This window comes from Pristiophorus japonicus, chromosome 7 (assembly GCF_044704955.1).
Source record: "Pristiophorus japonicus isolate sPriJap1 chromosome 7, sPriJap1.hap1, whole genome shotgun sequence".
In the NCBI taxonomy this organism is placed as follows: Eukaryota; Metazoa; Chordata; class Chondrichthyes; family Pristiophoridae; genus Pristiophorus; species Pristiophorus japonicus.
Window position 1 is genome coordinate 112505362 of NC_091983.1, and position 22237 is coordinate 112527598.

At 45.3% G+C, this 22237-nt stretch overlaps 1 protein-coding gene across 4 annotated transcripts in view; it reads right to left on the reverse strand.

Moving 5' to 3' along the window:
* Window positions 1–22237, reverse strand: part of LOC139267243 (A-kinase anchor protein 7) — a 238466-nt gene that overhangs the window by 131768 nt on the left and 84461 nt on the right. For all 4 annotated transcript variants that reach the window (XM_070885252.1, XM_070885250.1, XM_070885254.1 and 1 more), the window contains exon 7: window positions 6825–6972. In XM_070885252.1, the coding sequence (XP_070741353.1) occupies window positions 6825–6972 (148 nt within the window). The remainder of the gene's footprint in view (window positions 1–6824; window positions 6973–22237) is intronic.

A 22237-nucleotide genomic window follows, 5' to 3' on the forward strand; every position in this document is an offset into this window, starting at 1 on the left:
CTCAGGTTGTCCCAGAGCACTTCACAGCAACTAAAGTACAGTTAAGGATGCATTTATTTCTACTAACTGAAAGGCAGCAATTTCTCTGATTGGCTCTCCATTATCACATGATCTATTGCTAATTGGTCCCCTTGGAGGATAAGTCACATCCTGAAGTTCCTCTGGACTGTGTAACTGGAACTGCCCAGCCCAAGTCCTGATTGACTTTCCAATTTATAATTCAATCCATTGACTTCAGAATCCAGAGGATAGATCTCCCCAAAAGCCACCAAGTTCGGGCTGAAGTCCCTTACCCCAGCACATGTGCTGCCTCCCACAGCCAAAGTCTATTACCCCAGCGCAAGTGCATCCCTCCCCAGCTGAAGACCCATCCCCAAGCACGAGTGCATGACCTTATACCACCCCCGCCAACCACCCCGCTCCCCCACCCCCGGCATAGATGGGGCATTGTGTGCGGATTGTTAGCAGGTTTATTGGGCATGAAGTGAATAGTGACAGTGTGGTGACTTCTGGATTTCATCCACCCAACGATGTCCCGTGTAACACACGCACCGAGCTTGGACGCAACAGTGGGTTGAAAGAATGTGAGCCTTTTTCCCCTAGTTCCAACGACTCTCCCCTTCGATCCCCACCCACCTGTGTCTCTCTCTCCCCTCCCACCCCACCATGCTCTCTCTCTCTCCTCCCCCGCCCCCCCCCCACCCCCAGGCTCTCTCTCTTCCCCCTCCCCCCACCCCCCCCAAGCCCTCCACCCCCGCCGCTCTCGCTCTCTCCTTCCCCCCCATCCCCTCACCCCAGGCACTCTCTCCCTACTTGGGCTCGGCAGCTTGCGGCGCTACGGGTGGCTCGGGGCCCATGGCCCACTTGGGGCTAGGGACCCAGTTGGAGGCTCGGGGCGCTGTGCATGCATGGAGGATGTGTTCGGCTGCTCGGGCCTTGGGGCTACTTCTGGATAGATCGGAGGCAAAGTGGTGTTTCGGCTTTCGGGGGGTGGGGGGAGCGGGCAGAGTCGGTGATATTTGTCTTAACTCTCGCTTCTGCTCATGCGTCAGGAGACGCATGTGCAGAAGGGAGACTTAGTACAAATAGTTACTCCATACATTTAGCGTGCAGTCACCATTGTAATGCACGAAAATGCGGCAGCCAATTTGCACACAGCAAGGTCCCGTAAACAGCAATGAAATTCATGGCCAGATCATCTGTTTTAGATGTTAGTTGAGGAATAAATGTCAATCAGGATAATAGGGAAACTCACCTGCTCTTCTTCAAATAGCAGCATGGCATCTTTTACCTCATGCTGAGAGGGCAAACGGGGCCTTGGTTTAACATCTCATCCGAAAGACAGTACACGTCCAACAGTACTGCAATCCCTCAGTACTGCACTGCACTGGAATGCCAGCTGAGATTATGTGCTCAAGTCTCTGGAGCTTGGTGAACCCACCTCCTTCTACATAAGAACATATGAAATAGGAACAGGAGTAGGCCATTTGGCCCATCGAGCCTGCTCCGCCATTCAGTAAGATCATGGCTGATCTGATCATGGACTCAGTTCCACTACCCTGCCCGCTCCCCATAACCCTTTATTCCCTTATCGCTCAAAAATCTATCTCCGTCTTAAATATATTCAAAGACCCAGCTTCCACAGCTCTCTGGGACAGAAAATTATGTCCCCTAGTTTTAGTTTCCCCAATGTGGAAATATCCTCTCTGCATCCACCACGTCGAGCCCCCTCATTATCTTATATGTTTTGATAAGATCACCTCTCATTCTTCTAAACTCCAATGTGCATAGGCCCAACCCACTCAACCGATCTTCATAAGTCAACCGCCTCATCTCCGGAATCAACCTAGTGAACCTTCTCTGAACAGCCTCCAATGCAAGTATATCCTTTCTTAAATACGGAGACCAAAACTGTACGCAGTACTCCAGGTGTGGTCTTACCAATACCCTGTACAGTTGTAGCATGACTTCTCTGCTTTTATACTCCATTCCCCTTGCAATAAAGGCCAACATTCCATTTGCCTTCCTGATTACTTGCAGTACCTGCACACTAACTTTTTGTGTTTCATGCACAAGGACCCCCAGGTCCCTCTGTACTGCAACACTTGCCATTTTTTCTCCATTTAAATTATAATTTGCTTTTCTATTTTTACTGCCAAAGTGGATAACCTCACATTATACTCCATCTGCCAAATTTTCCCCACTCACTTAGCCAGTTTATATCCCTCTGCAAATTTTTTGTGTCCTCCTCAACAGTTTGCTTTGCCACCCATCTTTGTATCATCAGCAAACTTGGCTACATTACACTGGGTCCCTTCATCCAAGTCATTAATATAGGTTGTAAATAGTTGAGGACCCAGCACCGATCCCTGCGGCACCCCACTAGTCACTGTTTGCCAACCAGAAAATGACCCATTTATCCAGATTCTCTGTTTTCTGTTAGTTAGCCAATCCTCGATCCATGCTAATATATTACTCCCAACCCTGTGAACTTTTAACTTGTGCAGTAACCTTTTACGTGGAACCTTATCGAATGATTTCTGGAAATCTAAATACACCACATCCACTGGTTCCCCCTTATCCACCCTGCTCGTTACATCCTCAAAGAACTCCAACAAATTTGTCAAACATGATTTCCCTTTCATAAAACCATGCTGACTCTGCTTGATTGAATTATGCTTTTCCAATGTCCCGTTACTGCTTCCTTAATAATGGATTCTAGCATTTTCCCAATGACAGATGTTAGGCTAACTTGGTCTATAGTTTCCTGCTTTTTGTCTACCTCCTTTTTTAAACAGGGTCGTTACATTTGCAGTTTTCCAATCCGCTGGGACCACTCCAGACTCCAGGGAATTTTGTTAGATTACAATCAATGCATCCTCTATCTCTGCAGCCACCTCTTTTACAACCCTAGAATGTAAGCCATCAGGTCCAGGGGACTTGTCCGCCTTTAGTCCCATTATTTTACCGAATACTACTTCATTAGCGATAGTGATTGTATTAAGTTCATCTCTCCTTATAGCCCCTTGATTATCCACTATTGAATATTTTTAGTGTCTTCTGCCGTGAAGACCGATACAAAATATTTGTTCAATGTCTCAGCCATTTCCCTGTTATCCATTATTAATTCCCCAGTCTCATCCTCGAGGGAACCAACATTTACTTTAGTTACTCTTTTCTTTTTTATGAACTTGTAGAAACTCTTACTATCTGTTTATATATTTCGTGCTAGTATACTCTCATAATCTATCTTCCCTCTCTATCATTTTTTTAGTCATTCTTTGCTGGCGTTTAAAAGTTTCCCAATCCACTGACCTCCCACTAGTCTTGGCCACATTATATGCCCTTGTTTTCAATTTGATACTGTCCCTTATTTCCTTAGTTAACCATGGATGGTTATCCCTTCTCTTACAGTCTTTCCTTCTCATTAGAATATATTCATGTTGCGAGTTATAGAATATCTCCTTAAATGTCCGCCACTGCTCATCAACTGTCCCATACATTAATCTAGTTTCTCAGTCCACTTCAGCCAACTCTGCTTTCATACCTTTGTAGTCTCCTTTATTTACGCTTGGAACACTGGTTTGAGATCCAACTTTCTCACCCTCCAACGGAATTTGAAATTCAAACATGTTACGGTCACTCATTCCTAGAGGATCCTTTACTACAAGATCATTTATTAATCCTGCCTCATTACACAGTACCAGATCTAAGATAGCCTGCTCCCTGGTTGGTTCCGCAATGTTCAAGGAAACTATCCCGGATACACTCTTATAAACTCTTCCTCAAGGCTACCCTGGCCAATTTGCTTTGTACAATCAATATGAAGGTTAAAATCGCCCATGATTATTGCCGTTCCTTTATTACAAGCCTTCATTATTTCTTGATTTATACTCCATCCAACTGTGTAGCTACTAGTAGGGTGCCTATAGACTATGCCCACCAGTGACTTTTTCCCCTTATTATTCCTGAGCTCCACGCAAACAGAATCAACATCTATTGAAACATAGAAATTTGCAGCGCAGAAGGAGGCCATTTCGGCTCATCGTGTCCGCGCCGGCCGACAAAGAGCTGCACAGTCCTTGGTCAGCAGCCCTAAAGGTTACATATCATCATCATCATAGGCAGTCCCTCGGAATCGAGGAAAACTTGCTTCCACTCCTGAAGTGAGTTCTTTGGTGGCTGAACAGTCCAATACAAGAGCCACAGACACTGTCACAGGTGGGACAGACAGTCGTTGAGGGAAGGGGTGGGTGGGACTGGTTTGCCGCACGCTCTTTCCACTGTCTGCGCTTGATTTCTGCATGCTCCCGGCATTGGGACTCGAGGTGCTCAGTACCCTCTCGGATGCACTTCATCCACTTAGGGCAGTCTTGAGCCAGGGACTCCCAGGTGTCAGTGGGGATGTTGCACTTTATCAGGGAGGCTTTGAGGGTGTCCTTGTAACGTTTCCGCTGCCCACCTTTGGCTTGTTTGCCGTGAAGGAGCTCCGAGTAGGGCACTTGCTTTGAGAGTCTGGTGTCTGGCCTCACCAATAACTGCAGCAAGACCTCCCTGTTTTTATACTCCATCCCCTTTGCAATAAAGACCAAGATTCCATTGGCCTTCCTGATCACTTGCTGTACTTGCATACTAACCTTTTGTGTTTCATGCACCAGGACCCCCAGGTCCCGCTGTACTGCAACACTTTGCAATTTTTCTCCATTTAAATAATAACTTGCTCTTTGATTTTTCCTGCCAAAGTGCATGACCTCACACTTTCCAACATTATACTCCATCTGCCAAATTTTTACCCACTCACCGAGCCTGTCTATGTCCTTTTGCAGGTTTTTTGTGTCCTCCTCAGACATTGCTTTTCCCCCCATCTTTGTATCGTCAGCAAACTTGGCTATGTTACACTCGGTCCCTTCATCCAAGTCATTAATATAGATTGTAAATAGTTGGGGTCCCAGCATTGATCCCTGCGGCATCCCACTTTTCTTTTTAATCTTCCCGCTTGAATGGCCCCCTGTACCATGGTGCTGTGGTCAGTTTGCTTATCCTCCCTGCTGTCCCTGCTCCCATCCACACAGGAAGTAAGAGCCTCGAACCTGTTGGACAAGAGCAAAGGCCGAGGCTCCTCCATCACTACATCCTGGGTCCCCTTATCTGCCTCGCTTGTAGTCACACCCTCCTGTCCCTAACCATGAAACAAATTTGAATTAATTAATCTAAGGGGTGTGGCCGTCTCCTGGAACACAACGTCCAGGTAACTCTCCCCCTCCCTGATGTGTCTTGGTATCTGCAGCTCGGACTCATAAGAACATAAGAAATAGGAGCAGGAGTAGGCCATATGGCCCCTCGAGCCTGCTCCGCCATTTAATACAATCATGGCTGATCCAATCATGGACTCAGGCACTTCCCTGCCCGCTCCCCATAACCCCTTATTCCCTAATCGCTTAAGAAAATGTCTATCTCTGTCTTAAATTTATTCAATGACCCAGGTTCCACAGATCTCTGAGGCAGCGAATTCCACAGATTTACAACCATCTGAGAGAAGAAATTCCTTATCTCAGTTTTAAATGGACGGCCCCTTATTCTAAGATTATACCCCCTAGTTCTAGTACAGTTCATCAACACGGAGCCCAAGTTTCTCGAGCTGCAGACACTTGCTGCAGATGTGATCGTGATGGACCTCAATGGGGTCAACCAGCTCCCACATGCAACAGCAGAAACATCGCCTGTCCTGCCATCTCTAAAGTATTTAATTAATTAGATTTAGTTTTTAGTTATTAATCCCGGCCCTTAATTTAAAGGAAGAAAAAAAGAGAAAGACTCACCAACCAATCACTTCCCACCCTTCTTGTGACATTGAATGTAGTCGCTCTGTTCTCCTTTGTCACCCTCTCTTACCTGCTCATGCTGCTTCCTGCAGGGGCTGGGCTGCTCGCTCTTTAAAGCTCCGCTGCCGGTGTGGTGCTCCCTCAGAGGTCCAGGTGGTCGGTGCTCTGTGCTGGGTCAGGGTTGTTCACTGCTTTTAACTGCTGCCGCTGGTGTGGTTCCCTCACAGGTCCGAGTGGTCGGCACTCTCGGCAAGAGTGGAATTTTAGCCTTCACTCCAATGTTGATAAGCTATACGTTTGATTCAGCTCGGTTTGTTCATTATTTGCTGGCAGGTACTTATTTGTCTCGTGCCTCATTAATTTGGACTTAAATCTTTGAAATTCACCTCAGCCTAATCTTTTGCTTGCTCTTGCATATCAGACATGTTTTGCCCCTGGCTGGCTCTAAATCATTAGGTATGCATATTGGACCCTCAGTGGGACTCCCACCGGCAAGAGGGAGACCAGCATTGCCAGCCACAAAATCTCAGAAGTACTACAGAAAGTGAGGTGAAGTGGATTGAGAGAGAGAGAGAGAGAGAGCTAGGGAGAGAGATGAATGGGATCAGAGAGAGATGGGTTGAGAGCTGGGGGTGGGGGGGAAATTGAGTGCAAGAGAAAGAATGCAGCTGAAATAGGTGTTGAAAGGGGGTTGATTGAGAAGGAGGTGAGAAGGAGAAAGAAAGAAAGTGTAATTACCATGTGGCAAGTTTACATAGGCAGTTTGAATTATAAGTGTGGATAACGAAAATATAAAAATAACGACAGAATTTATGACTCCAAAATTGGGACTGAATTGCTTCTATGCACCTTGGTCCAATTATGCCTGAGCCTCTAACCCTGATTCACCTGAAGATTACATTTGGTCTTGACAACTTTGCGCAATAGCAGAGGAGATTACCTAGTATATAAGTAAATAAATGTAGATCTCTGTGTTAGCTCAATGCATTAATATACACTTACCTACAGCCACCGATGTCTCACAGTGATAGTAGCCATTTGGTTGTTTTCTCTTAAGCATGGAGCAAAGATGTAGGCAAGTCACAATCTCATCACCAAAATAATGATCTTCAAAATTTTTATATAGTTCTGGAGAAAACTTCTTAATTCCCTGCAAAGAGTAAATATGGTTGTTGCTGTTATTACTTCTGTAGAAATAGGTTTGTAATAATTTCAAGTAACATAGTAGTACTTTAGACGTTGTGTTCTGAAAGTTAATATAAATTTTATAATTAATCTAATCTTTGACAATGTATCACAATCATTTAATGATAAAACTGCAATGCCCACTTTAGTTTAGCAGATACATTTCTAAATGTAAACTTGTTTAGTTATCAAATATCCTTTTATTAACATGAGTAGTTAGGAAGTTACTGTGTTTGATTTGAAATGTATGCACTATTCATGACTTGTAGTAACTGTTACAATTACAGCTCACTCCACATTATTTTTCTTATATCCAATAACAACTAGTATTTATATAGCGACTTTAACATAGTAAAACATCCCAAGGCGCTTCACAGCAGCATTATCAAACAAAATTTGACACATAAACAGATATTAGCATAGATAAGAGAAAGCTTGGTCAAACAGATAGGTTTTAAGGAACATCTTAAAGGAGGAAAGAGAGGTAGAGAGGCGGAGAGGTTTAGGGAGGGAATTCCAGAGCTTAGAGCCTAGGCAGCTGAAGGCACGGCTGCCAATGGTAGAACGATTAAAATCAGCGCAAAAGGCCAGAAGTGGAGGAGCGCAGAGATCTCAGAGGGTTTTAGGGCTATGGAAGGTGACAATGACAGGGAGGGGCGAGGCCATGGAGGAATTTGAAAACAAGAATAAGAATTTTAAAATTGAAGAGTCACTTAACCAGGAGCCAATGTAGATCAGTGAGCACAAGGGTGATAATGAGTGAGTATTAGTGTGAGTTAGGAAATGAGCAGCAGTGTTTTGGATGACCTCAAGTTTATGGAGGGTGGAAGATGGGAAGCTGGCCATGAGTGCCAAAAGTTCACTTCATAGATAAGTCATCATTTCCTATGAACAAAAATGTGATCTTATGCATGGAGTAGTCTGTAATGAAGTGCCCTAGGCAAACAATGATTTATTACCAGACAATATATTGGCCCGGATTTTTCTCCCAGCGGTGAAGCAACCTCGCTGATAACTATCTACGGAGTTTTTGCGGGCTTGTCAGCAGAGATTTCCACTAATCCGCTGCCTTGTCCAGCGCGGCGCCCTCTACAGGAGATCTGTAGCATCTGCGAATAGGGCAAGCAACAGCGATTGCTTTTCAACCAAACTGAAGTATCCTCACTGAGACACTCAGAGTCCAAACCAGGAAGTATAAAACAGAAAATATAAATTATATTTAAATGATGTAGAGAAAGCAAAATAAAGATTGGAAAATTCAGATGTGATTAAAGGAGAGAGATAAAAGAGACAAACAGAAGAAGTTTAAAAAATATATATTTTTATCTTTGTTTAAAATCGGCAATATTAATTTTCTTCTGAGGGAATGAGACACCACATCTATAAAATTAATTTTTTAGGGCCAGTGAGATTGTTCAGCAGTAATTATCAATTATTACACCATTAAAAATACTTACTCCTGAACCTACCAGCCCTAACATTTTCAGCTGTTTTCAATGCGGAACTAGTGGGTACGTACCACAACTTCATGTCATTACAGTTATTTCAGTACTGAGTCTATCGACGAGGACTGCAACAGCGCACCCTGTGGCGGAGCAGGCTATCACTGACAGCAACTATTGGATTTCTGTGTTTAACTGCGCATGTGCAGATGCCAGAAGTTGCTGTTAGATTTACCCTGCGTGACAGCCTCGCTATTATAAGATCCACGGCACGGCCCTGGACAACGTGGACCACTTTCCATACCTTGGGAGCCTATTATCAGCAAGGGTAGACATCGATGATGAGGTTCAACACTGCCTTCAGTGCGCCAGTGCAGCCTTTGGCCGCCTGAGGAAGAGTGTTCGAAGATCAGGCCCTCAAGCCTGGCACCAAGCTCATGGTCTACAGGGCTGAAGTGATACCCGCCCTCCTGTATGGCTCAGAGATGTGGACCATATACAGCAGACACCTCAAATCACTGAAGAAATACCACCAACAATGCCTCCACAAGATCCTGCAAATCCCCTGGGAGGACAGACGCACCAACGTTAGTGTCCTCGATCAGGCCAACATCCGCAGCATCGAAACACTGACCACACTCGACCAGCTCCGTTGGGCGGGCCACATTGTTCACATGCCTGACACGAGACTCCTAAAGCAAGTGCTCTACTCGGAACCCCTACAAGGCAAGCGAGCCCCAGGTGGGCAGAGGAAACATTTCAAAGACACCATCAAGCCTTCTCGATAAAGTGTGACATTCTCACCGGAACCTGGGAATCCCTGGCCCAAGACCACCCTATGTGGAGGAAGAGCATCCAGGAGGGCGCTGAGCACCTCGAGTCTCGCCGCCGAGAGCATGCAGAAACCAAACGCAGAGAGTGGAAGGAGCGTACGGCAAACCAGACTCCCCACCCACCCTTTCCTTCAACCACTGTTTGTCCCACCTGTGACAGAGACTGTAATTCCCGTATTGGACTGTTCAGTCACCTAAGAACTCACTTTTAGAGTGGAAGCATATCTTGGCTAACGAACAGAAAACAGAGAGTAGAGATAAATGGTTCATTCTCATGTTGGCAATCAGTAATCAATGGGGTGCCGCAGGGATCAGTGCTGGGACCCCAACTATTTACAATCTATATTAACGACTTGGAGGAAGGGATTGAGTGTAACGTAGCCAAGTTTGCCGACAATACAAAGATGGGAGGAAAAGCAATGTGTGAGGAGAACACAAAAAATCTGCAAAAGGACATAGACAGGCTAACTGAGTGGACAAAAATTTGGCAGATGGAGTATAATGTTGGAAAGTGTGAGGTCATGCACTTCGGCAGGAAAAATCAAAGAGCAAGTTATTATTTAAATGGAGAAAGATTGCAAAGTGCTGCAGTACAGTGGGACCTGGGGGTACTTGTACATGAAACACAAAAGGTTAGTATGCAAGTACAGCAAGTGAGCAGGAAGGCCAATGGAATCTTGGCTTTTATTGCAAACGGGATGGAGTATAAAAGCAGGGAAGTCTTGCGACAGTTATACAGGGTATTGGTGAGGCCAGACCTAATCTGAGGAAGGACGTTCTTGCTATTGTGAGTGTGCAGCGAAGGTTCACCAGATTGATTCCCGGGATGGCAAGACTGACATATGAGGAAAGACTGGATCGACTGGGCCTGTATTCACTGGAGTTTAAAAGGATGAGAGGAGATCTCATAGAAACATATAAAATTCTGACGGGACTGGATAGGTTAGATATAGGAAGAATGTTCCCGATGTTGGAGAAGTCCATAACCAGGGGACATAGTCTAAGGATAAGGGGTAAGCCATTTAGGACTGAGATGAGGAGAAACTTCTTCCCTCAGAGGGTTGTTAACCTGTGGAATTCCCTACCGCAGAGAGTTGTTGATGCCAGTTCATTGGATATATTCAAGAGGGAGTTAGATATGGCCCTTACGGCTAAAGGGATCAAGGGGTATGGGGAGAAAGCAGGAAAGGGGTACTGAGGTGAATGATCAGCCATGGTGGTGCAGGCTCGACAGGCCGAATTGCCTACTCCTGCACCTATTTTCTATGTTTCTATGTTAGAAGATGAAGAACTTTATAAATGGATCTGTCATTTGTTTTAATTTTTAAGTGACCTGATAAAACTTAAAACATTTTTTTCCATCTTTGCCCATTCAAACTGATTGGAAATGACATTTTTCAGTGGCAGGCTTAAAATCGAAGTATGTTAAAAATGAGATTGACTCGTGAACTGTGCTGAAATTTTTAGAGGTCTGTGTGTTCAGGTTATCAGATTTTCAGAAGTAAACTGGTTTACATCCCAAAAACCACAATAATAACTAATAGTTTAGGTTTATGATGTGCAAATAAATGTCAAGTTACATTGCCTCATATTTGCTGGGTTAAAAATAATTTTATTATTTTAAATATATATTTTTGTTAATTTAAACTCTCATTTTTATCCCGAGCACTTACCTTGTAGCTCAGGCCTTCACCAGGAAGTGTGCAAAAGTGGGCCAAAAATTACACTGCCTCTGATTTTACTTTCTGTCAGGATGTGCCTGAGATTGCTCAGTATTTTTCCTTAGCAATGCGCTAAAGATCAGGAACTCGGTGGGAATTGAATCTTGATATAATCACTCTGTGATACCACATGTTGATGCTCCAATGCACAGTGCAAATGCATCATTAGTTGCTGAATATTTTTAATATTTCTCTGATAATGTGTTTGGAAATGTCACTGACTTGTGGACTGCATCGTTAGTTTCTGGTTCATTCACTGGTCGGAACAAACAGTGCTGGGTAGATTATTTCAGATTTCTCAGCATTTGCTGTTTATTTTTTATTGGTATAGCATGGAGTGGATTTTGCTCTGACAAAAATTAAATACTTTTTCAGTGGTTTCTTATCTTTTTCTTTCTGTATCTCTTAGTGTAGTGCACCTGTGAGTATGCTCACAGGTTTGTAGAGAAGAGTGGCTTAGCCAGTCACGTGATGTTCGCAAGACTCAATAAAACCCCAGTAGTTGGGTTCAGGGGATCCATGATGAAGCAGGGAGTTGTGGGTCTGGTGGATGATTGGTAATGTGCAATGTGATTATTAAACCTTTGCTAATAAACCAACTAGTTCTTAATAGCAATGTGTTACATAGAAACATAGAAAATAGATGCAGGAGTAGGCCATTCGGCCCTCGAGCCTGCACCGCCATTCAATATGATCATGGCTGATCATGCAACTTCAGTACCCCATTCCTGCTTTCTCTCTATACCCCTTGTTCCCTTTAGCCGTAAGGGCCACATCTAACTGTCCTTTGAAGATATCTAACGAACTGGCCTCAACAAATTTCTGTGGTAGAGAATTCCACAGGTTCAGAATTCTTTGAGTGAAGAAGTTTCTCCTCATTTCGGTCCTAAATGGCTCACCACTTATCCTTCGACTGTGACCCCTAGTTCTGGACTTCCCCAAAATCGGGAACATTCTTCCTGCATCTAACCTGTCCAATCCCGTCAGAATTTTATATGTTTCTATGAGATCCCCTCTCATTCTTCTAAATTCCAGTGACTATGGGCCCAAGTTTCGGGCCGTGCCTAGAACGGCGCAGCCCCGACCTGGACGTCTGTTTTGCGCGCCACAAAGTGCGCCTAAAAAAAACTTACAGATTCTCCGGCTCCCTGCAGGTCCTCTTGAGTCAGGCGCAGCGCAGCACGAGCAGTTGGGGGCGGAGCTAGGTCCCTGCGCTGAAAACAGTGCCGGGACCTCTGCACATGCGCGCTCCAGGCGCCCAAAACTGTGTGGGAGGGGCCCGAAGCACGCAGCCCCTAGCCCTGGCCAAATGGCATGCATAAAGCTGCCTCCCTCGCCTAGCTCCTGCTTCCTCCCGACCAGACCCGACTCCCGCTTCCCCACCCCAACCCCCCCCCCGGAGCGGACCCGACCCCGACTTCTCCCCCCCCACCCCCCGCCCCCGGACCCGACCCGACCCCCCGGATTGGACTCGACCCGCGCTCCCCCACCCCCCCCACCTGACCTGACCTCCCTCTCCCTCCCTCCCTCCCCCCCCGACCTGAATCAAACCGAACCGACCTCCCTCCCACCACCACCCGACTCGACCCCGACCCGCGCTCCCGAGCCGACCCAATGCCACCTACCTATAAAATCTTGTGCTGGAGACAGGCCCTGCCCGAAGTCTTGGGCCCAGCCGGGCCCGGCCCGTTCAGTCTCCCTCCCCCTTCTCCTTCCCCCCCCCACCCTTCTCCTCCTTCCCCCCGCCCTTCTCCTTCCACCCCCCCACTTCTCATCTCCACCCTTCTCCTTTCCCCCCCTTCTCCTTCCCCCCCTTCCCTTTCCCCTTCTCCTCTCCCCTTCTCCTTTCCCCCCCTTCCCCTTCTCCTCCCCCCTTCTCTCTCCCCCTCCCCCTTCTCCCCCATCACTCCTCCTTCCCTCCCTCCCCCTCTGCCTCCCTCCCTCCCCTCCCCCTGCCCCCCCTCTCTCCCTCTACACCCCTCCTCCGCCTCCCCTCGCTGTCAGAAACACAGACACTGACAGACAGAGAATGAAAGACACGCACACACACACAGACAGACAGACAGACAGACAGAGATATAGAGACACTGACAGAGACACACTGCAGGGGGCATCCCAGCATGCTGTTGGAGGGCTCCCGGTGCTGCAGTTGGTAAGTAGAAATTGTTTTCTTTATTGATTTTTTAAAAAATTATTTCTTATTAATTTTTTTGATTGATTTATTGGTTGATTTATTGATGTTTTTATCATTTATTATTGATGATGGCTCTTTATTTGTAAAACTGAAGTGTTTAATGTTTGTAAACTTCCCTTTAAACCATCCCCCCTTTCCCCCCATTCCCGACGCCTGATTTGTAACCTACGCCTGATTTTCTAAAGTGTAGACAAAGTTTTTTTGAGCGTACAAAAATCTTCACTTATTCCATTCTAAGTTAGTTTGGAGTAAGTTTTCACTGCCGAAACTTTGAAAACAGGCGTAAGTGGCCGGACATGCCCCCTTTTGAAAAAAAAATTCTGTTCCAAAGTGAAAATGTTCTAACTGACTAGAACTGGAGCAAACTAAATGCCGTTTGAATTTCTAAGATACTCCGTTCTACACCAGTTGCTCCAAAAAATCAGGAGCAACTGAGGCCGAAACTTGGGCCCTATAAGCCTAGTCGATCCAGTCTTTCTTCATATGTCAGTCCTGCCATCCCGGGAATCAGTCTGGTGAACCATTGCTGCACTCCCTCAATAGCAAGAATGTCCTTTCTCAGATTAGGAGACCAAAACTGTACACAATATTCAAGGTGTGGCCTCACCAAGGCCCTGTACAACTGCAGTAAGACATCCCTGCTCCTATACTCAAATCCCCTAGCTATGAAGGCCAACATACCATTTGCTTTCTTTACTACCTGCTGTACCTATATGCCAACTTTCAATGATTGATGTACCATGACACCCAGGTCTCGTTGCACCTCCCCTTTTCCTAATCTGCTGCCATTCAGATAATATTCTGCCTTCGTGTTTTTGCCACCAAAGTGGATAACCTCACATTTATCCACATTATACTGCATCTGCCATGCGTTTGCCCACTCACCTAACCTGTCAATGTTTCAATTTTATTACCATGCATAATTATCTCATTGTAAATCTACAGAAACTGAACAATCATACACGGTGTAATAATTGGGGACCTTGAGCCAACTTGATTGCTAATAATCGAGAACAAATTGAAAATAATTGATTGTAGGCATTTAATTCTAGTTCGTAGGAGACATTTTCATACAAGCAAAGTAATTTGTAAATGTCAAAAGTTCATAATTCATTCATATTAAAAATCTATTTATCTTCCCTTTACCATCTGAGGTGGAGCGAAAGATTGCTCTTATTTCCACTTAGTTCCACTGCTTGGTGCATGGTGATTACTTGTGTATTAAATGTGATGTACCAATTTATTTATTTACAATAATATGTTTGCCTTTCTCCTCTCTAGGACATTCAGATTGCATTTATCCAAAAGCTACCAGTCTGAGCAATATCTGTGGAGTGCAATGCACAATCGGGAGGCGCAAGTTATACCACCAACTGCGGCGGGCAGTGAGGCTAGCCACAAAGGAGCTCAATTTTAATATAAGAAGAGCATGCGCAGGATGATCCATACTCTCCTAACATAACAAACATTGAAAAGTAAATTTATAAAGTGCGTAGGAGGTCTAACTAAACTGACAAGCTCACTCAGAGAAATCCGAAGAATTACAGGGCAATGAGAAGGAAAACTTACATTACTGCAGTCTAGGATACTCATCTGACAATTAAGTTCAGAAATGAGGGCTTTCCATTCAAAATTGTTTACATTTTCAACTCAGTGAACCGAAGAAAATTTCATGTTTGACTGAATTAATGGAAGGGATAATTGCACTTCTCAAAAAGCCATTGTGAATATTAAATTACTTCCCGTATTGAAATACTGTTAGTGGTTACAAACTAATATTTACATTTCAAACATAATATGCACTGAAAAACAGCAGAATACAAAGTATATACCATTCATAAGAATCATACTCAAATATCAGAGCCTATGATGACTGCTTCCTCACATAAAATTCTCTTCTACTTTGAATGGCATATCCTTCATATAACAGCTAAGAGGGAGTTAAATAAAGAATAGATGTCAAGGAGCTATTGGATACCCTATTAATTTAATGAGTCATCATCCTCATAAGCAGTCCCTCGGAATCGAGGAAGACTTGCTTCTACTCTTAGAATGAGTCCTTAGGTGGCTGAACAGTCCAATGCAGTCCCTGCCAGGTGGGACAGACAGTCGTTGAGGGTAAGGGAGGGTGGGACAGGTTTGCCGCGCGTTCCTTCCGCTGCCTGTGCTTGTTTTCTGTATGCACTCGCCGATGAGACTCGAGGCACTCAGCGCCCTCCCGGATGCACTTCCTCCACTCGGGGCGGTCTTTGGCCAGGGACTCCGCAGTGGCACTTTATCAAGGAGGCTTTGAGAGTGTCCTTGTAACGTTTCCTCTGTCCACCTTTGGCTCGTTTGCCATGAAGGAGTTTCGAGTAGAGTGCTTGCTTTGGGAGTCTCGTGTCTGGCATGCAGACAATGTGGCCTGCCCAGCGGAGCTGATCAAGTGTGGTCAGTGCTTCAATGCTGGGGATGTTGGCCTGGTCGAGGATGCTAATGTTGCTGCATCTGTCCTCCCAGGGGATTTGTAGGATCTTGCAAAGGCATCGTTGATGGTATTTCTCCAGCGCAGCGACTTGAGGTGTCTACTGCACATGGTCCATGCCTCTGAGCCATACAGGAGGGCAGGTATTACTACAGTCCTGTAGACTATGAGCTTGGTGGTAGAGGTGAGGGCCTGGTCTTCGAACACTCTTTTCCTCAGGTGGCCGAAGACTGCACTGACGCACTGGAGGCGATGTTTAATCTCCTCATCGATGTCTGTTTTTGTTGATAGGAGGCTCCCGAGGTATGGGAAATGGTCCATATTGTCCAGGTCCGCGCTGTGGATCTTGCTGACATGGGGGCAGTGCTGTGTGGTGAGGACAGGCTGGTGGAGGACCTTTGTCTTACGGATGTTTAGCGTAACGCCCATGTTATCGTACGCCTCAGTAAATACGTCAACAATATCCTGGAGTTCAGCCTCTGAATGTGCACAGACGCAGGCGTCGTCCGCGTACTGTAGCTTGACGACAGAGGTTGGGGTGGTCTTGGACCTGGCCTGGAAGCGGTGAAGGTTAAACGGCTTCTCACTGGTTCTATAGTTTAGTTCCATTCCAGCAGGGAGCTTGTTGACTGTGAGGTTGAAGCATGGCAGCGAGGAAGATTGAGAAGAGGATTGGAGTGATGACGCAGCCTTGTTTGACCCCGGTCCAGACGTGGATTGGGTCTGTAATGGATCCGTTTGTAAGGATCACAGCCTGCATGTCGTCGTGGAGCAGGCGAAGGATGCTGACGAACTTTTGGAGGCATCCAAAATGGAGGAGGACGCTCCATAGACCCTCACAGTTCACAGTGTCAAAGGCCTTTGTAAGGGCAAAGAAGGCCATGTATAAGGGCTGGCGCTGCTCCCTGCATTTTTCCTGCAACTGTCGCGCTGCAAAGATCATGTCCATTGTGCCCCGTAGGAGATGAAATCCGCATTGTGACTCCGGGAGGAGCTCCTCGGCCACAGGGAGAAGACAGTTGAGGAGGACTCTAGCGACAACTTTCCCAGTGGCTGATAGCGGGGAGATTCCTCTGTAGTTGCCGCAGTCGGACTTGTCCCCTTTATTAAAAATGGTCACGATCACTGCATCTCTGAGATATCCCGGCATGCTCTCCTCCCTCCAGATGAGAGAGATGAGGTCATGTATCCGCGCCAACAGCGCCTCTCCGCCATACTTTAGCGCCTCAGCAGGGATTCCATCCGCTCCCGTAGCTTTGTTGTTCTTGAGCTGTCTTATGGCTTTTCCTACCTCGTGCAACGTTAGGGTTTCACTGAGGTGGTGGTGGGTAGCATGCTGCGGGATGGAGTCGAGAACACTCGAGTCAAAGGCAGAGTCTCTATTGAGGAGATCTTCAAAGTACTCCTTCCAGTAGGCCCCGATTGCCTCGGTGTCCTTGATGAGTGTTTCCCCGTTCTTGGCCAGCAGTGGGGTGGGGCCTTGTGAGTTTGGACCATAGGTGGCCTTGACTGTGATGAAGAATCCTCGCACATCATGACTGTCGGCCAGTTGTTGTATCTCCTGTGCTTTCTCCATCCAACCTGTTCTTTAGGTCCCGGGTTTTCTGTTGGACCTCAGCCTTGAGCCATCTGTAATGTTGCTTTTCTGTTCCAGAGTTGGGTTGTTGCTTGAGGCTCAGAAATGCTCTGCGCTTGCAATCTATTCGATACCATATTAATTTAACGAGTAAAACTAACTAAATAGCATTTGTGGCCAAGTAGTGAGCACATTATGATATTCAATGTCTTTAACAAATGGTCTCTGATTTTAAATAGCTTTTTTGGCTTGATACACCACTGCAGTGCAGTATTTACATATGATACCAGCAGATCTCCCGCGGCAGAGCTTAGTGAGTTAGAGGATACACTGAGGGTGATTTCAACGTTAGGTGGGGACAGATGAAGCGTTTGTGCCATCCACCCAAAAACTTACTGAGAGGCATGTGCTTCATTTGTTTACTACTGGAGACAGAAGGTACGGGGCGGGGTGAATTCTGATGGCTCCTCTGTGGACCTGAGGCAGAGTGGCAGGTTAATGGGGGGGGGGGGGGGGGGGTAAGAGGAGACAATTGTGGGGAAGTGCGTATTGGCCAGCAGCAGGGCAGAAGAATTTTGTAAACCCGAGAGCAGCTTTCAGCAGCAGAAATCTTACTGGCATTCTGAATCGGTAAGCTGTGTAGTTTTAGCTGATTAAACTCCAGAACTATCCCTGCACACATTTGTGATTTCCTAAGCCTAAGTGGAGTGTTCCTTATTTGCACTCTGGCAAACAAAAATTGAATGTATAGATTTCTCAGTTGCTTCATTTGGAAACTCTTAAACACAGTTATGGGTTTTTGCGTCTGCAAGACACCTGGCTGACCAAGAAAGTATGGTTGTTATGTGTAATAAAATCATAAACATATGTCCTCTCCCACAGCAGACTGGTGGAAACAACAAGAAAAGAAGTGTAACCCCTCACAGAATTTAAGAGTCATTCTTTTTGAATGCATGTCAGATGTTGGTACATCCAATGACCAGCACAATTCTTCCTCCCATGTTAAAGAGTTAATAAGGATTGTTTATAAGTATCAGTCAAGTTAACACGGTGTCAAACTTACTCAAATGCAATGAGTTGGTTTCTGCTAATATTGCCACACTGAAAAAGAAGTTACATGCTTCTTTTTGCAATTTTAGAATTCGTCTTTGATGTGTTCACTGGACAGCCGAAGAAGTCACATTTAATTACCTATACCCATGAGCAATATTTGTTTCTATTTTGTTGACAGGATCAGAGTGTTGCTCAATGCGTACCAATTTTTTCAATATATTCCAGAGGGGAGATGAGGAGAATGTTTTTACGTAGCAAGTTGTTATGATCTGTAATACACTGCCTGAAAGGGTGGTGGAAGCGGATTAAACAATAACTTTCAAAAGGAAATTGGATATATACTTGAAACGGAAACAGTTGCAGGGCTAGAGGGAAAGAGCAGGGGATTGGGACTTACTGATCGCTCTTTCAAAGAGCCGGGACAGGCATGACGGGACAAATGGCCTCCTTCTGTGCTTTATGATTCTACGATTCTTAATCTTGACAACAATAAGTGAATGACTGGGATTTTTTTTCTCTGTTTTATTAATGGCAGCCGCAGGAAAGCTAATGTAGACACATATAAATAAAAACAAATAGCATGCAGAAAATATAGCACCTATAGAATATACTGCAATTGATTAGATGGAAAAGTCTCACATATTGCAATTTCTAAGTGATTATAAATGGAATGTAACATCATGATTATCTACTTATCAAGTAAATACTTTCCCAATTATAAATAGGGAAAAAACCACAATAGGGTAGAAATTCCAGTCATGGTCATGGAACTGTGAAACAATCCTGGTGGGGGTGGTACAATCTTAGGTAGAATTCAGATATAGCATTTTTCCATTCTTCTCAACTTCCCTGGCATATTGCACTCCAAAGAGGGAAGGGAAAATGCTTCTTAGGCCCATCTCAGTTATATCCCTGACCAGGTTAGGGGGGATATGTTGGGAGTTTATGGGCTGTCCTGGGAATTCCATCCAGCTTGTTATTAATGGGCCCAGCTGGACCTGAACTTGCTGACAGAAGGCATTGGGTCTCACTGTGGGCCTTAAAAAGCCTCCAAGAAGTAAGAGAACTAAAGTATTCAATCTCAGGGTGACTGATGACCTTTACCAGGCTGACCCTCTGTTCCTTCAGGATCACCTTTAAAAGATCTTCTGGTACTTTTCTATGACGTTTTCTGGGCCTTGGGTGTCCTGTCAAAGCGTTGGCGTGATGCCCAGACTTCTGCTTCCTCAGCGGGACAGGTGCTTCTGTTGTGCCACTACAGGCGCAAGCACCTGCCCAAAATATTTAAGCAACCCTGTCCTTGGGATTTGGAATAGGATCAATGGGATCCCAAGGTGGCAAGTGGAAGTCCTGCTTTCCCCCTTAAAGGGTTGATGGAAGAAGCTGCTTTTTGTTTGTCAAATGTTTGAACATGATGCCATTCATACCAAAACACATCACTGCAATCCAAAAACATTGCATATGATGTCTGCAAAGTAAACAATCCTTCAGTGTTCCAACTAACAATACTAACACAGTTAGTGACAGGCAAGCACATAGTAAAAGTGGATGAAATTTATTTTATTTCTCATTGTAGTTAGTTAGAGGTTCATATAAAGAAAGGCTTGCATTTATATCCCACCTTTCACAACCTCAGTATGTCCTAAAGCACTTCACAACCAATGTTGAATGCAGTCACTGTTGCAAGGAAACACGGCAGCCAATTTGCACACAGCAAGATCCCACAAACAGTAATACAATAAATGACAAGTTCAAAAGCAAAATACTGCGGATGCTAGAATCTGGAATAAAAACAGAAAATGCCAGAATTCTCAGCGGGTCAGGCAGCATATCTGTGGATTTTGGGTCGACGACCCTTCGTCAGAACTGGAGTGTGTTTGGAAAGAACAGATTCTTAACAAGCACTGAAAGAGGGGAGGGGGAAGAAAGAACAAAAGGGAAGGTCTGTGATAGGGTGGAAGGCAGGAGAGATTAGAGAGACAAAAGGGATGATGGGCTGAATTGAAATGGTAATGGCCAGAGTTAGAAAAACATCAATCAAGATAGTGTGTGAATGGCGGATTAATGACCAGCTGCCATTAGAGACAGGGAGAAAAAAAGAAACAGGCTTGGGGTGGCGGAGGGGGGAAAAGGGAGCCAAATATTGGCAGCGGATACGTTCTGAAATTGTTGAACTTGTGTTGAATCCAGAAGGTTGTAAAGTGCCTAAACGAAAGATGAGGTGCTGTTCCTCGAGCTTGCGTTGAGTTTCATTGGAAAAATGTAGGAGGCCGAGGACAGAGAGGTCGGAGTGGTAGTGGAGCGGAGAATTAAAGTGACAGGCAACCAGAAGCTCAGGGTCACACTTGCGGACAGAATGGAGGTGTTCCGCAAAGCAGTCACCCAATCTACGCTTAGTCTCCCCAATGTAAAGGAGATCACATCACGAGCAGCAAATACAGTATACTAAATTAAAAGAAGTAGAAGTAAATCACTGTTTCACCTGGAAGGAGTATTTGGGGCACTGAATAGTGGGAAGGGAGGAGGTTAAAGGGCAGGTGTTGCATCTCCTGTGCTTGCACGAAAAGGTGCCATGGGAAGGGGAGGGGGTGCTGGGGGTGACTGCAGAATGGACCAAGGTATCGCGAGGGAGCGGTCTCTTCGGAATGCTGAGAGGGGAGGGGAGGGGAAGATGTCATTGGTGGTGGGATCACGCTGGAGGTGGCGGAAATGGCGGAGGATGATCCATTGAATGTGGAGGCTGGTAGGGTGAAAGGTGAGGACAAGGGGGGCCTGTCATGGTTCTGAGAGGGAGGGGAAGGGGTGAGAGCAGAGGTGCGGGAAATAGAACAGACATGGTCGAGGGCCATGTTAACACTGGCGGAGGGGAATCCTCTGTTGAGGAAAAAGAAGACAGGTCAGAGGCACTAGTGTGGCGTCATCAGAGCAGATGTGACGGAGACAGAGAAACTGGGAGAATAGAATGGAGTCCTTACAGGATGCAGGGTGGGAGGAAGTGTAGCCCAGGTAGCTGTGGGAGTCACTGGGCTTATAGTGGATACTGGTCGAAAGCCTGTCCCCAGAGATGAAGATGGAGAAGTCGAGGAAGGGAAGGGAAAAGTTGCTGATGGACCATGTGAAGGTGAGGGAAGGGTGGAAATTGGACCAGTTCACACATTTTTAGGTGCTGGTAGAGGGATAAAAGTTGGCCAGGAGAACGCCTCTGTGCCATGGGATCTATTACAACCACCCAAGAGGGGCCTTGGTTTAACATCTCATCCAAAAGGCGGCACCACTGATAGTGCAGCAATCCCTCAGTACTGCACTGAAGTGTCAGTCTAATTTAGTGCTCAAGTCTCTGAAGTGAGGCTTGAGCCAAGAGTCAAGACTTCTACCACTGAGCCAAGGCTGATAGGAAGGAATGAGAGTACAGAGTTTGCTCTGAGTGAAAAAAAAAATCATTATTTCAGATACAGTAATTATGTAAACTCGAACAGTTTACATACCAGTATATAGAAATGAGTTGAAAAATTTATATAATACATTCTAAATGTTAAGTTAAGCTGTCACTACAGTAATTTATTTCTAAATAACCACATCCAAATGAAAAATAAAAATAAAGTTGCAAATATTAAGGCTTTCCATTATCATCGCTGTCGCCCATTTCCAGCGTTAGTGGTTGTTTTGATTACGCCTCTGTGAAATGTCTTGGAGCATTCTTTTATGTAAAAGCCGCTATTTAAATGCATGCTGTTGTTGCTCTTATAAGGTAACATGCTAAAGCTATGTTTAAGCAGGGACCATAGCATTTGGGTTGTGAATTACTGATATTACAAAATGGAAGATAATGTGTATTCAAAGTCTTTGACAATACTTACGATTAAGTTTGCTATTTTATTTATGAACTATCAACGTATGGCTAAATAAATCTGGTAGCTGCAGCCAAGTCAACTACAAGAAGCAGTTAA